The following is a 14,899-nucleotide window of genomic DNA, read 5'->3' as shown; positions in this document are numbered from 1 at the left end:
GTGTTCCCCTCCACCCAACTCTCAGTTTGTGGCTCCAAAACACGTCCATGTACAGCAATAACACCCTGGGTAAACAGAGGGCTGAGGATAAGTGACAGATTCAAAATCCATCAAAGAGTTAGAGGGATAACTGCTTCAAGCCTGTGTAGACTTCCCACTGGCAAAATGGATAGATGAAAACATTTTTTTCAGTGATCATGAAGGTGGCTGAAGCAGGCCTGGTGAGTGTTTAGGGCTTGGTCAGATATCAAAGGGCATCTACTGCTTCCTAGATCATCACAATTTGTTTTGACTTTAATGACTCTAGAAAAGAGAGTGAGGTTAATGACTTTGTGCAACCCTGCCTTACTTAAATCCAATTCATATACAAGTTAAGACATCACACCATTGTCATTAGTCCTTTTCAAATGGAGGACAAACAACAAAATAACCTCTGAGCATTTAAAAATAAGTGCATGATATATTACTAAGCCTTTGTTGATGATATTTGAAAGGTCTGCAAAAACAAGAGAGCCCTGGCAGGTCTATGTATGCCGGACAGTTCCAAGTATGAGTCTGTTGTTGGACTTTGTTTCTGATGATCATTTGAGGAACAACATAGTTAACTGGGTAGAAGCTTGTATACCAGGATGATGACACCATTTTTAATCTTAGCAACTCAAAAGAGAACAGTGCTAGAGAAAAGTAAATGTCCCAATTTTCAAAAAAGGGACAAATGAAGTTTTGCACGTCAGACCTTGATTTTTTAATTTCTAGCAAAATTCTAGGACACATTATTAAAAGGATGTCTTATAAGTATTTAGAAAGGAAAGAAGTAATCACTAAAAATAAAGATGGCTTGATTCAGAATAACTTATGTCAAAGTAATTTTTGTCTTTTTCTCTTGACAGGACAAGTAGATTGGTTAAATCAACAGAATGAGAGTTGACATAATATAATTAAAGCTTAGTGAAGCATTTAACCCTCTGTGGCGATTCAGTTTGTGAGTTAAGTTTGTCTCTGTGTTTTGTGGACAAAATGAAGAGAAATGATCTTGATGTTAGTACAATTAGATAAATTTGGAACTGATTGAATGACTCATCTAAAGAACCTATCATTATGGGTTGATGTCATTCAAGAAGTATTTATTAAGACTTTAATATTTGCCAGGCATTCTGCCAAGCACTGGGAAAACAAAGAATGGCAGAAATAGTTCCTGTCCTCAAGGGACTCATATTCTAATGGGAGAGAAAAGATGAGAACAATTATGTCCACACAAAACATATACAAGGTAAATTGGAGCCAACCTCAGAGAGATGACACTAACATTAACAGACTGGGAAAGAAGTGTTTTTCCCCTATTGTACAAGGTACAATTCTAGCTGAGACTTGTAAGAAGCCAAGAGACTAACATAAGGAAGACAAGCATTCTAGGTATGGGGGACATTCAGCAAAAATGCACTGAGTCAGGAGATGGAATGTCTTGTGCAAGGAAAAGTAAGGAGGCCAATATTGTTGGATTATTGTTGTTGGATTGTGGAGGAAATACAGTATAAGGAATTTTAAAAAGTAAGAAAGACCTTGGTTATGAATTTCTTTCAAATTCAAACAAAGGATTTTTGTAAAGGGCTGAAACTCTGAGTTAATGCATTGGGGTTGGACAACCAAGCACTTAAGGCTAATTACTGATTGGATAGTACTCTATTAGCATATGCTTGGAAAATGGCTCTTTCCACTATTCTGTGCTGGTTAGATCTTTTGGTGTATACAGAGAATTGTGGGAGGGAAAATTGTGTAGAATATGAACTGAACTGGGTAGTCCAGATATAAAGTGATGAGGGCCTAGACTGATAGAGTACCCAAGAAGAGAACACAATATAAAATAAAATTTTATAAGAATAATTATAGCTTTTTATTTTTCTAAATACATGCAAAGATAGTTTTCAACATTCATCCTTGCAAAATCTTAAAATTTCAAAATTTTCTCCCTTTCTTTCCCAGACAACAAGTAATTCAATATAAGTTAAACATGTACAATACTTCTTTTATTATTATTAATAGTTTTTTTTTTTACCTGAAATAAGCATGGGTAATTTTACAACACTGACAATTGCCAAACCTTTTGTTCCAATTTTTCCCCTCCTTCCCCTCCCCCCCAAGATGGCAGGTTGACCAATACATGTTCAATATGTTAAAGTATAAATTAAATACAATATATGTATACACGTCCAAACATTTGCTTTGTTGTACAAAAAGAATCGGATTCTGAAATAGTGTACAATTAGCCTGTGAAGGAAATCCAAATTGCAGGAGGACAAATTTAGAGGGATTGGGAATTCTATGTAATTCTATCTTTTTCTAGGTATAGCTGGTTCAGTTCATTACAGCTCTATTGGAACTGATTTGGTTCGTTTCATTGTTGAAAATGGCCACATCCATCAGAATTGATCATCATATAGTATTGTTGTTGAAGTATACAACAATCTCCTGGTCCTACTCATTTCACTCAGCATCAGTTCATGTAAGTCTCTCCCTTTCTGAAATCATCCTGTTGGTCATTTCTTACAAAACAATAATATTCCATAATATTCATATACCACAATTTATTCAGCCAATCTCCAATTGATGAGCATCCACATAGTTTCCAGTTTCTGGCCACCACAAAGAGGGCTGCCACAAACATTCTTGATGTGCAATACTTCTAAACATATTTCCACATTTGTCATGCTATGCAAAAAAAATCATATCAAAAGGAAAAAAAAATCATGAGAAAGGAAAAAAATAACCAAGAAATCAACAACAAAAAGGTGAAAATATTATGCTGTGATATTATGTTTGTCCTCTCTCTAGATATATATCAGGTAAATAAAAACTATTAATCAAAAAAGAAGTATTGCACATACTTAACCTATATTGTATTACTTGCTGTCTGGGAAAGAAAGGGAGATAATTTGAAATTTTAAGATTTTTCAAGGATGAATGTTGAAAACTATCTTTGCATGTATTTGGAAAAATAAAAAGTTATAATTCTAATAGCTAAGTTAAGTGATAGAATATAAGATGAGAACATGGTACACAGCAACAAGAAGATTCTGTGATAATCAACTGTGATGGATTTGGTTCTTTCCATCATTGAGGTGATTTAAGGAAATTTCAATAGATTTGTAAGTTAGAGAGCCATCTATCATGTTATCCAATCTGAGATAGTATTTCAGAGTTGTCTTAATTTGCATTTCTCTAGTCAATATTAATTTAGAGCATTTTTTCTTATATGTAGAAATGGCTTCAATTTCTTCATCCGAAAGTTGTTTGTGCATATCCTTTGATCATTTGTCAATTGGGAATGGCTCATATTCTTATAAATTTGAGTTCATTTTCTATATATATATTAGAAATGAAGCCTTTATCAGAAACATTGGATGTAAAATTTTCTCCTAGTTTTCTGCTTCCTTTCTAATCTTGGCTACAGGAGTTTTGTTTGTACAAAACCTTTTTATTTTAATATAATTATCCATTTTGCATTTCATAATGTTATCTAGCTCTTCTTTGGCCAAAAATTGCTCCCTTTTCCACAAATCTCAGAAGTAGACTATATCTTGTTTTCCTAATTTGCTTATAGAATCACCCTTTATGTCTAAATCATGAACTTTATCTTGGTATAGGATGTTAGGTGTTGACCAATGCTTAGTTTCTGCTATAGTATTTCCCAATTTTCCCAAAAATTTTTGTCAAATAGTGAGTTTTTGTCTCAGAAGCTGGAATCTTTGAGTTTATCAAATGCTAGATTATTATAGTCATTGACTATTGTGTCTTGTGAATCTAAACTATTCCACTGAATTTCTTAACCAGTACCAAATGATTTTGATGATTGGTGCTTTATAATATAATTTCAGATCTGGCAGGCACCGTCCTTTGCGTTTTTTCATTAATTCTCTTGAAATTCTTGATCTGTTTTGCTTCCAGATGAATCTTATTATTTTTCTAGGTTTTTAAAGTAATTTCTTGGCAGTTTGATTAATATAGAACTGAATAAGTAGATTAATTTAAGCAGAATTGTCATTTTTATTATATTAGCTTGACATATCCATGATCACTTGGTAATCTTCCAATTACTTAGATATAACTTTATTTGTGTGAAAATTATTTTGAAATGTGTTGATATAGTTCCTGGCTTTGTCTCGGCAGGTAGACCCAAATATTTCATATTATCCACAATTTTTAAAAATGGGATTTCTCTTTCTATTTCTTTCTACTGGATTTTGTTGCTAACTTACAGAAATATCAATGATTTATTTGATTTTTTATTCTGCAATTTTGCTAAATTTGTTAATTTTCTAGTAGTTTCTTAGTTAATTACTTAGAAATCTATAAGAATACCATTGTATCATCTGCAAAGACTTATAATTTTGTTTCCTCAATAGCTATTCTAATTCTTTCAATTTCTTTTGCTTCTTTTATTGCTAAAGCTAATATTTCTAGTACAATATTGAATAGTAGTATTGATAGTGTTTCACCCCTGATTTTATTGGGAATGCTTCTATTTTAAGCCCATCACATATAATGCTTGCTGATGATTTTAGGTAGATGTTACTTATCATTTTAAAGGAAACTCCATTTATTCCAATGTTCATTAGTCTTTTTTAATAATAATGGGTGTTGCATTTTGTCAAATACTTTTTCTGCATCTATTGATATGATCATATGATTTCTCTTAGTTTGATTATTGATATAGTTAAGAAATGATATAAAGGAAGAAAAAAGAGAAGTTGGAACAGGTTAGATCTCAGGAACGATATGACACCTATATTGTGAACCTGGGTGAGTAAGAGGATGAATGGCATTCTCAATGTTGCCACAGAACCTTAGGAAAAGATGAGGGTTTTTGGGAACAGATAATAAGCTCAGGTAGGGATATGTTGAGTTTAAGTTGTTTATGGGATATCCAATTCTTGTTCGAAACTGAGTGGATGCCCATCCATTGGAGAATGGCTGAATAAGTTATGGTATATGAATGTTATAGAATATTATTGTTCTAAGAAATTTATTAGCCGGATGATTTCAGAGAGGCTTGGAGAGAACTACATGAACTCATGCTAAGTGAAATGAGCAGAACCAGGAGATTATTATAGATGGCAAAAACAAGACTATAAGGTCAATTCTGATGGATGTAGCACTCTTCAATAATGAGATGAACCAAATCAGTTCCAATTGCTCAGTGATGAAGAGAATCATTTATATCCAGAGAGAGAACTATGGGAAATGAGTGTGGATTACAACATAAGATTCTCACTCTGTTGTTGTTCACTTGCATTTTATTTTCTAACTCATTTACTTTCTTTTTTTTGATCTGATTTTGTATAGCAAGAGAATTGTATAAATATGTTTATACACATTGGATTTAATATATATTTTAACATGTTTAACATATATTGAATTTCTTGCCAACAAGGGGAGGGAGTGGGGGGAAGGAGGAGAAACTCTGAAACACAAGGCTATGCAAGGATCGATGCTGTCAAAATATCCATGGATATGTTTTGAAAATAAAAAGCTTTATTAAAATAATAAAAAGGGGCAGCTAGATAGCGTAGTGGAGAGAGCACCAGCCCTGAAGTCAGGAGTACCTGAGTTGAAATCTGGCCTCAAATACTTAAAATTTCCTAGTGGTGTGACTCTGGGCAAGTCACTTAACCCCAATTGCCTCAGAAACATAAAAAAAGAAAGAAAGGTCATGAAGGATTAGAATTAAGAAGAGATCACTAGTTTGGGCAATTAAGAGATGATTTGCAATCATCTCTTAGAAGAGAGCAGGGAAAGAAGTGGAGGCAACATTTTCAGATAGTTTTTTTTCAGGGTTTTAACCACAAAATGGAGGAGAGGAAAAGAGAATTTCTTATTATTTTCAATTAATTAATTAATTATTAAATATTTTACTTTTCCAAATTTATGCAAAGATAGTTTTCAATATTCACCTTTGCAATTACTTGTGTTTCAAATTTTTTCCCTTTCCCCATCCTTATCTAAATAGCAACAATCTTAATATAGGTTAAACATGTGCAATTATTCTAAACATATTTCTATATTTGTCATGCTACACAATAAAAATATGATCAAAAGGGAAAATATGAGAAAGCAAAAAAGCAAAAAAAAATAACAAAAAGGTGAAAATACTATGCATTGATCTATATTCAGTCTCCATTGTTCTCTCTGGATGTGGATGACACTTTCCATTATAAGTCTTTTGAAACTGCCTTAAATCACCTCACTGTTGAAAAGAGCCAAAATCTATCACAGTTGATCATCATAAAATCTTGTTGTTACTGTGTACATTGTTCTCCTGGTTGTGCTCACTTCATTCAGCACCAGTTCATTTAAGTCTTTCCAGGATTTTCTGAAATCAGCCTGCTCATCATTTCTTATAGAACAATCATATTCCATTACATTTATATACACCATAAGTTATTCAGCCATTCCCCAAACTGATGGGCATATGCTTCTTTTTTTTAAAGGACAGGGAATGTGGGACATGATTTATAGTTATCAAAGAAAGAATCAGTAGATGGGGAAAGATTAGAAATTAATGAGAAAATAGGGATATATTAACTATTTCATATCAACTAATAGAAAGGAAGGAGTATTTTACTTGTCAGATTTGTGAATAAAGGAAAATTATGAACAAGCAAGAAGGAGAGAGCATTACAAGATGTAAAATGGATGGTTTTGCTTATAATTAATTAATGTGATATGGGAGCTAAAACAGCTGATGTTATACTAGGCTATATTCAAAAGGCATATTAAGAAGTATGAGAGATGCCGTAGACAGCTAGGTTGTATATAGTAGATAGTGCTGGCCTAGAGTCAGGAGGAATTGAGTTCAAATTTGACCTCAAACATTTGCTACCTGTTTGACACAGAGCAAATCAATTAACCTCTCTGCCTCAGTTTTGACATCTACAAGATAATGATAATAATAGCAACTTAGCTCCCATGAACAGCTCTTGGCCCTGTGTCTTACTCATTGTAAGCAATAAACTCTTATGTCCTTATCTTTCCCAGTACCTCTACTCTGCTCTATCAAAGTCAGTTAGGATACTTCTGAAGCATCCTTTATACTTTTAGGCACCATATTGTAATAAAGACATAACTACATTGGAATATATTCAGAAGAGAGTGAGGATTCAAAAGTGATTCCTATGAGGATTCATAAAAAGAACTGGGGAAATTTAGTCTGAAGATTAGAGGGTTTGGTGAGGAGCAGCAGGATGTTGGAATTAAGTATCTGAAGGATTTCCATATGGAAGAGGGATTGGTCCCAGAAATAGAAATAGGGTCAATGGATGAAACATCAGAGAGGCAGTTTTTGATTTGATATATGTAAAAATTCCATAAAAATTAGTTAGTGAGAAGTGAATATATTGTGTCAGTCAGAAACAAATTGATGGAATAGAGACTAAGTTTCCCAACAACATGAAAATATTGTCTTAAAATGACTCCTGAAATAGCAGAACCAACAAAATAATGAGGGGAATAATTTTCCAGCCCAAAATAATTTAGAAGGCTGGCAAGAAATTCCTGTCTCACTGGTTAGCATGCGTCTAGTACAAGCAGCCCAAGTAAACCAACAGCAAGATCCCTCTATTCAACAGAAGACATCAGCATACCTTGGCAAGAGCAGCTTTCACAACTCTCCACCCACAGATGGTAAGAGGATGAAACAACTGGTCAGAAAGAAATTACAGGAGATCTACTGGTGGTGCTGGTTCTGTGTGGTTTGGGTTGCAATCCCAGGATGAGGAAGAGGACCAGGAGCAGGAGCAGATATTCTAGTTCTAGTTACTTAAAGTTCGAGTTCTAGTTACAATTTCAGTGTAAAAAAAGTGCTCATAGTCATTCACAGCCCAAAGCACAGGTCAGAAGAATATTGACCACACCGCTGCTTCCCTCACCTTGGGAGAACTGAATTTTATGAACCTTTAGAACTAGCTCTGGATGCAGTAGCATGGAAAACCTGAAGCTTCGGACAATGACCCTTGCACTCCAAGAATGGGACCCAACTTTAAAATAAAGTTAGAAGTTAAAAAATATTTGGAAAAGTAAGCAAACAACCACTATCACCCCTCCCCTCACCACCACAAAGAACCTGACCATTAAAAGTACTATTGTGAAAGGAAAGATTAAAAGAAAAACTCAGAAGAATACAGTGAAATCAAAGCAGCTACAATCAAAGTCTCAAAGCAAAATTTGAATTGGTCTCAAGCCCTGGAAGATCTCAAAATGATTTTAAAAGTCAAAGAAGAGAGACAGAGGAAAAATTGGGAAAAGTAATGAAAGTGTTGCAAGAAAGAGTCAGCATTATGGTAAAGGAGACACAAAAATCCTGAAGAAAATTACACTTTTAAAAAACAGAATATTAATGTTAAAGAAAAACAAAACATCTACTAAAGAAAAGAATTCCTTAAAAACCACAATTGGCCATATGAAAGAGGTACAAAAGTTCAAATACTTTAAAAATTAGATTTGGACATCTGGAATTATGCCCCAAAAGTTATCAAAATGTGCATACCTTTTGACCCAGCAGTGCTACTACTGGGCTTATATCCCAAGGGAATACTAAAGAAGGGAAAGGGACCTGTATGGGCCAAAATGTTTCTGGTTGCCCTTTTTGTAGTGGCTAGAAACTGGAAAATGAATGGATGTCCATCAATTGCAGAATGGTTGGCAAGTTGTGGTATATGAATGTTATGGAATATTATTGTTCTGTAAGAAATGACCAACAGAAGGAATACAGAGAGGCTTGGAGAGACTTATATTAACTGATGCTGAGTGAAATGAGCAGAACCAGGAGATCATTATATACTTCAACAATGATACTATATGAGTATGTGGTCTGATGGAAGTGGATATCTTCAACATAGAGAAGAGTTAATCCAATTCCAATTGATCAATGATGGACAGAATCAGCTACACCCAGAAAAGAAACACTGGGAAATGAGTGTAAACTGTGAGCATTTTTTGTTTTTCTCCCCAGATTATTTTTACCTTCCGAATACCATCCTTCCTTTGCAACAACAACAACAAAATTCGGTTCTGCACATATATATTGTGCCTAGGATATACTATAAGATATTTAATATGTATGGGAATGCCTGCCATCTAGGGGAGAGGGTGGAGGGAAGGAGGGGAAAAACTCGGAACAAAAGGGAGTACAAGGGATAATGTTGTAAAAAAAAAATTACCTATGCATATGTACTGTCAAAAAAAGTTATAATTATAAAATTAATTAAAAAATAGATTTGGACAAATAGAGGCTAATGACTTTATAAGACATCAAGAAATAATCAAATCAAAACAAAAGAATGAAAAAAATAGAAGAAAATATGAAATATCTCATTGGAAAAACAACTGGCCTGGAAAATACATACAGGAGAGATAATTTAAAAAATTATTGGAATACCTGAAAATCATAATAAAAAAGAGACTAGACATCATCTTTCAAGAAATTATCAAAGAAAAATGCCCTAACATCCTGAAATCAGAGGATAAAATAGAAATTGAAAGAATCCACTGATCCCCTCCAGAAAGACAATCTTCAAATGAAAACTCCCAGGAATATTATAGCTAAATACCAAAACTTCTAGGCTAAAACAATAATATTGCAAACAGCCAGAAAGGAAATCAGTTTAAATCTTGTGGAGGAACAGTTAGGATAAAACAAGATTTTTCAGTTTCTACATTAAAAGGTTGGAAGGTTTAGAATATTATATTCTGGAAAGCAAAGGAGTTAGAATTACAATCAAAAATCTTTTACCCAGCACTGAATATAATTCTTCAGAGGAATATAGGTATTCAATGAAAATTAGGACAGTTTCCTGAGTTCAAATTTGTCCTGACACTTTTTAATGTCACAAAGTCACTCAACTTATTTATTTCAGTTTCATCATCTGTAGAATGAACTGGAGAAGAAAATCACAAACCACTCTAGTATCTTTGTCAAGAAAACCCAAAATAGGGGGAGCCAAGATGGTGGAGAAGGCACACCTTAGAATCTAAGCTCCTCTCACCCTCATTACCAATTTTTAAAATCAGCCTCAAAAAGGGGGTGGCCTCTGCAGTTGGAAGGTTTACATAGAGCTCTATGCCATAGCCTGACTGCTTTGCTTTGGTGGCAGAGTAGTGGACCAGCAGAGAAGTTGGAGCCTAGGGTAGAGGGTACACTGAGGGACGCCAGAGCCTGGGAAGATCTGTCTGTGCCCACCCAGGATCGGAAGTGACTCAGTACAGACTATAATACAGCTCTTTGGGGCATTCTGCAGCTTGGAGCTCTTGTTGGGGGGCAGTCACAAACAGCAGGGGCACAGCATGGGACAACCTCTCATCTGCACAGTGAGGGGCTCGACCTGGGGTAGTGAAATTTCCCCAGCTCGACTGCACTGGCCAGGAAGAGATACTTCTGGTGCAGTGAGGGATAGGGCGACTGCTAATACTCAAAGCGGGCTTTTGTGGGGGGGGGGGCAATGAGGCTTTTGCTGCTTAACCTCTAGCCCCAAGGCGGTCACTAGTCCTCACAGTGGGGCTCCTAGCAGGGCACTTATACAGCTTGGCCCTTGTTACCCAGGTCCAGTCACTTTCCTGTGGAGCTCTTCTCAGAGCACTCCTGCAGCTCAGCCACTCCTTGCAGCCTATTAAGAGGACAGCAACTGTCCATATACCAATCCTTACTCTGCAGAGGAAGCTGGTAACCTCCTTGCCTTGAAGACAGACCCTAAAGGCTCTAAAATGAGTAAAAACATGAAGAAAACGATTGATAGCTTCTATACAAAAAGAGAGCGTGTTTCCAATCCTGAGGAGACTAATAGCAAACATCCTCCACACAATACCCCAAATAATGCTTTCCTAGAAGAGATTATTAAAAATCTCAAAAGAGAGTTAGAAGAAAAATGGGGAAAGGAAAGAGAAGCTATGCAAGAAAGTAACAATTTCCTGAAATGTGAACTGGAAAAGGTAAACAACTTCCTGAAATGTGAACTGGAAAAAGTAAAGAATTCACAGGAAGTGCAGGGAAACAGAATTAGGGAATTGGAAAAGGTAAAGAATTCCCAAGAAAGTAGGATTTTGTGATTTGGAAAAAGAAAATAACTCACTAAAAAACAAATTTAGTGAAATGGAAAAAAATTCCATAGAGCAAAACAACTCATTTAAAAACTCACTGTCATATACAAAAAGAAGTAAAAAAAGCTAATGAAGAAAATAACTCATTAAAAAATCAGAACTGAGGGGCAGCTAGGTGGTGCAGTGGATAGAGCACCGGCCTTGAATTCAGGAGGACCCGAGTTCAAATCTGGTATCAGACATTTAACACTTCCTAGCTGTGTGACCCTGGGCAAGTCACTTAACCCCAGCCTAAGGAAAAACAAAAACAAAAACAAAACAAAACAAAAAAAAACAACCCTTCATTTAAAAATCAGGACTGAACAAATAGAAATGAATGATTCATTGAGGCATCAAGAATCAGTCAAACAAAAGCAAAAAAATGAAAATCTGGAGAAAATTGTCAAATATCTACTTGGCAAAATGACAGATCAGGAATATAGATGTAGGAGAGATAATCTGAGGATCATTGGACTTCCCAAAAATTATGATGAAAAGAGAGCCCAGATACTATTTTACAGTAAATCATCAAAGAGAACTGCCCAGAAGTAATAGAACAAGAAGGTAAAATAGGCATTAAAAATTCATCGAACACCTTCTGAAAAAGACCCAAAATAAAAACTCCATGGAACATTGTGGCCAAATTTCAGAACTATCAGACTAAGGAAAAAAATATTACAAGCAGTGAGGAAAAAACAATTCAAATACCAAGGTGGAACAATAAGGGTCACTCAAGATATGGCTGCCTCTACATTAAAGGATCAAAGGGCCTGGAATATGATATTCTGAAAGGCAAAAGAACTTGGAATTCAGCCAAGAATAAACTACCCAGCTAAGCTGAGCATTTTCTTCCATGGAAGAAGGTGGACATTTAATGAAACAGATGAATTCCATTTGTTTCTAAGGAAAAAACCAGATCTAAACAAAAAAATTTGATCTCCAATCATAGGGCTCAAGAGAAGCAGGAAAAGGTAAAAGGAACTACACTAAGACTACACATATAATTTGATTTTACTGATATAACAAAAAAATGGAAGTAGAAATGGAGAGGGGATAGTGTCAGAAAAGGGGAAAAGGGGAGATAAAAAGAGGTAAACTATATCCCACAAAGAGACAAAGAAAAGCTATAATATCTAATGGAAGTTAGAGATGGGGAGGAACATTGTGTGAACCTAACTGTTATCAGAATTGTCTCAAAGAGAAAATAATTGAATATTGGTTTTACAGAAAATTCTCTCTCATCTCATTAAAATGGGGCAGAGGAAAAGGGAAAAGGAACAGAGTAATAAGGGAAGGGTACAAGAAAGGGGAAGGGATTTAAAGGGAGAAGGGAGGGATACTAAAGATTAAAGACTTGTGATACAAGTGGGGCTCATAAGTTTAATACTGGGAAAGGGGTTTGGGGGGCAAGGGAAAAAAAGCAAAATCTTGGGATAATAGGATGGCATGAAATACAGAATTAGTAATTTTAACTGTAAATGTGAATGGGATGAACTCTCCCATTAAGTGGAGATGGGTAGCAGATTGGATCACAAGTCAGAACCCTACAATATGTTGTTTACAGGAAACACATTTAAAGCAGGGAGATACATACAGAGTAATGGTAAAAGGCTGGAGCAGAATCTATTATGCTTCAAGTGAAGTAAAAAAAGCAGGGGTAGCCATCCTCATCTCAGATCAAGCAAAAGAAAAAAATTGATCTAATCAAAAGAGATAAGGAAGGAAACTATATCTTGCTAAAGGGTAGCATAGACAATGAAGCAATTTCAATACTAAAAATATATGCACCAAGTGGTATAGCATCTAATTTCCTAAAGGGGAAGTTAAGAGAGTTGCAAGAAGAAATAGATAACAAAACTATAACAGTGGGAGATCTCAACCTTGTACTCTCAGAACTAGATAAATCAAACCACAAAACAAATAAGAAAGAAATCAAAGAGGTAAATAGAATATTAGGAAAATTAGGTATGATAGAATCTTTGGAGAAAACTGAATGATGACAGAAAGGAGTATACTTTCTTTGCAGCAGTTTATGGAACCTATGCAAAAATTGACCATATATTAGGACATAAAGATCTCAAAATTAAGTGCAGGAAGGCAGCAATAATAAATGCATTCTTTTCAGATCACAATGCAATAAAAAATACATTCAACAAAAAGTTAGGGGTAAATAGACCAAAAAGTAATTGGAAACTAAGTAATCTCATCTTAAAGAATGATTGGGTGAAACAGCAAAGTACAGACACAATTAATAATTTCACTCAAGATAATGACAATGATGAGATGTAACATGCACTCCTGGCAGTTACAATTACTAGTTTGTCCTAGGCCCAACAGAGTACCTTTGACCACTGACCTTTGCAGTGTCAACTCTACCCGGCTCACCTCCTCTGAGGCCTTCAAAGGTCTCTGATGACAATTATTTCTTGAATCTATAGTTTAATAACTGGTAGCGCACTCAAGAACAGCCACGTGCAATCTTAAGAGCCTTTATTATACCTACTCACATAATGCCCTGACAGATGCCCTGACTTGTTGGTTCCCGAGTGAACACCTCGTCAAAGACCCACGTGTTTACTACCAAATTCCTTACCTCTTTCGGTTATCCATCTCGGCTTGGCCACCCAGGTTAGGGAACCAGGTTAAAGAGCGCCAGGTTAAAGAGAGCGACTGCTGCATGCAGTGGGCTTATAAAGAGCCTGTGAGGTCACACACACAGCCAATCAGCGATAGAATCACCCATTACAAATCTATCTCAATGTGGCCAAGATCCCACCTACAAGGCAGTCCTGATATCCACAGAGATTACTTCCTGGGGGACTCAAATCTTCCATTGCACTGTGTCCGCCCATTGAAAGAGCCCTTACAATTCCCTTCTCTTGTTTTGTGGGAACCGCATCCTTACAATGAGATATCATACCAAAATTTGTGGGATGCAGCTAAAGTGATAATATGGGGAAATTTCATATCTTTAGAGGCTTCCTTGAAGAAAATAGAGAAAGAAAAGATCAATGAATTGGGCTTGCAACTTAAAAAGCTAGAAAAAGACCAAATTAAACCCCCCCAATCAAATACTAAACTTGAAATTCTAAAATTAAAAGGAGAAATTAATAAAATTGAAAGTAAAAAACTATTGAACTAATAAATAAAATTAAGAGTTTGCAGGTTCTATATTAGGAAAACTATCAGTATAATTGGCCATATTAGTAACCAAATTAACAAAAATCATATGATCATCTCAATAGATGCAGAAAAAGCATTTGATAAAATCCCAACATCCATTTCTATTAAAAACACTTGAGAGTATAGGGATAAATGGACTTTTCCTTAAAATAATCAGTAGCATCGATTTAAAACCATCAGTAAGCATCATATGTAATGGGGATAAACTGCAACCATTCCCATTAAGGTCAGAGGTGAAACAAGGTTGTCCACTATCACCATTACTATTCAATATTGTATTAGAAATGCTAGCTTTGGCAATAAGAGTGGAGAAAGAGATTAAAAGAATTAGAGGAAGTAATGAAGAAACCAAATTAATACTCCTTGCTGATGATATGATGGTATACTTAGAGAACCCCAAAGATTCAACTAAAAAGCTATTAGAAATAATTCACACCTTTAGCAAAATTGCAGGATACAAAATTAACCCACATAAATCATTAGCATTCTTATATGTCACTAACAAAATCCAACAGTTAGAGTTACAAAGAGAAATTCCATTTAAAGTAACTACTGATAGTATAAAATATTTAGGAATCTATTTGCCAAGGGA

General features: G+C 35.2%; 1 protein-coding gene across 1 annotated transcript in view; it reads left to right on the top strand.

Moving 5' to 3' along the window:
- The first annotated feature begins 7,565 nt into the window (after positions 1-7,565).
- LOC141552939 (carboxylesterase 1D-like) overlaps positions 7,566-14,899 on the top strand; it is an 87,569-nt gene continuing 80,235 nt past the window's right edge. The window contains 1 exon segment of the mRNA XM_074284843.1: positions 7,566-7,677. Coding sequence (XP_074140944.1) covers positions 7,566-7,677 — 112 coding nt within the window.

Source organism: Sminthopsis crassicaudata, chromosome 2 (genome assembly GCF_048593235.1).
Source record: "Sminthopsis crassicaudata isolate SCR6 chromosome 2, ASM4859323v1, whole genome shotgun sequence".
NCBI classification, from domain to species: domain Eukaryota; kingdom Metazoa; phylum Chordata; class Mammalia; order Dasyuromorphia; family Dasyuridae; genus Sminthopsis; species Sminthopsis crassicaudata.
This window is presented reverse-complemented; position numbering and strand designations above follow the sequence as displayed.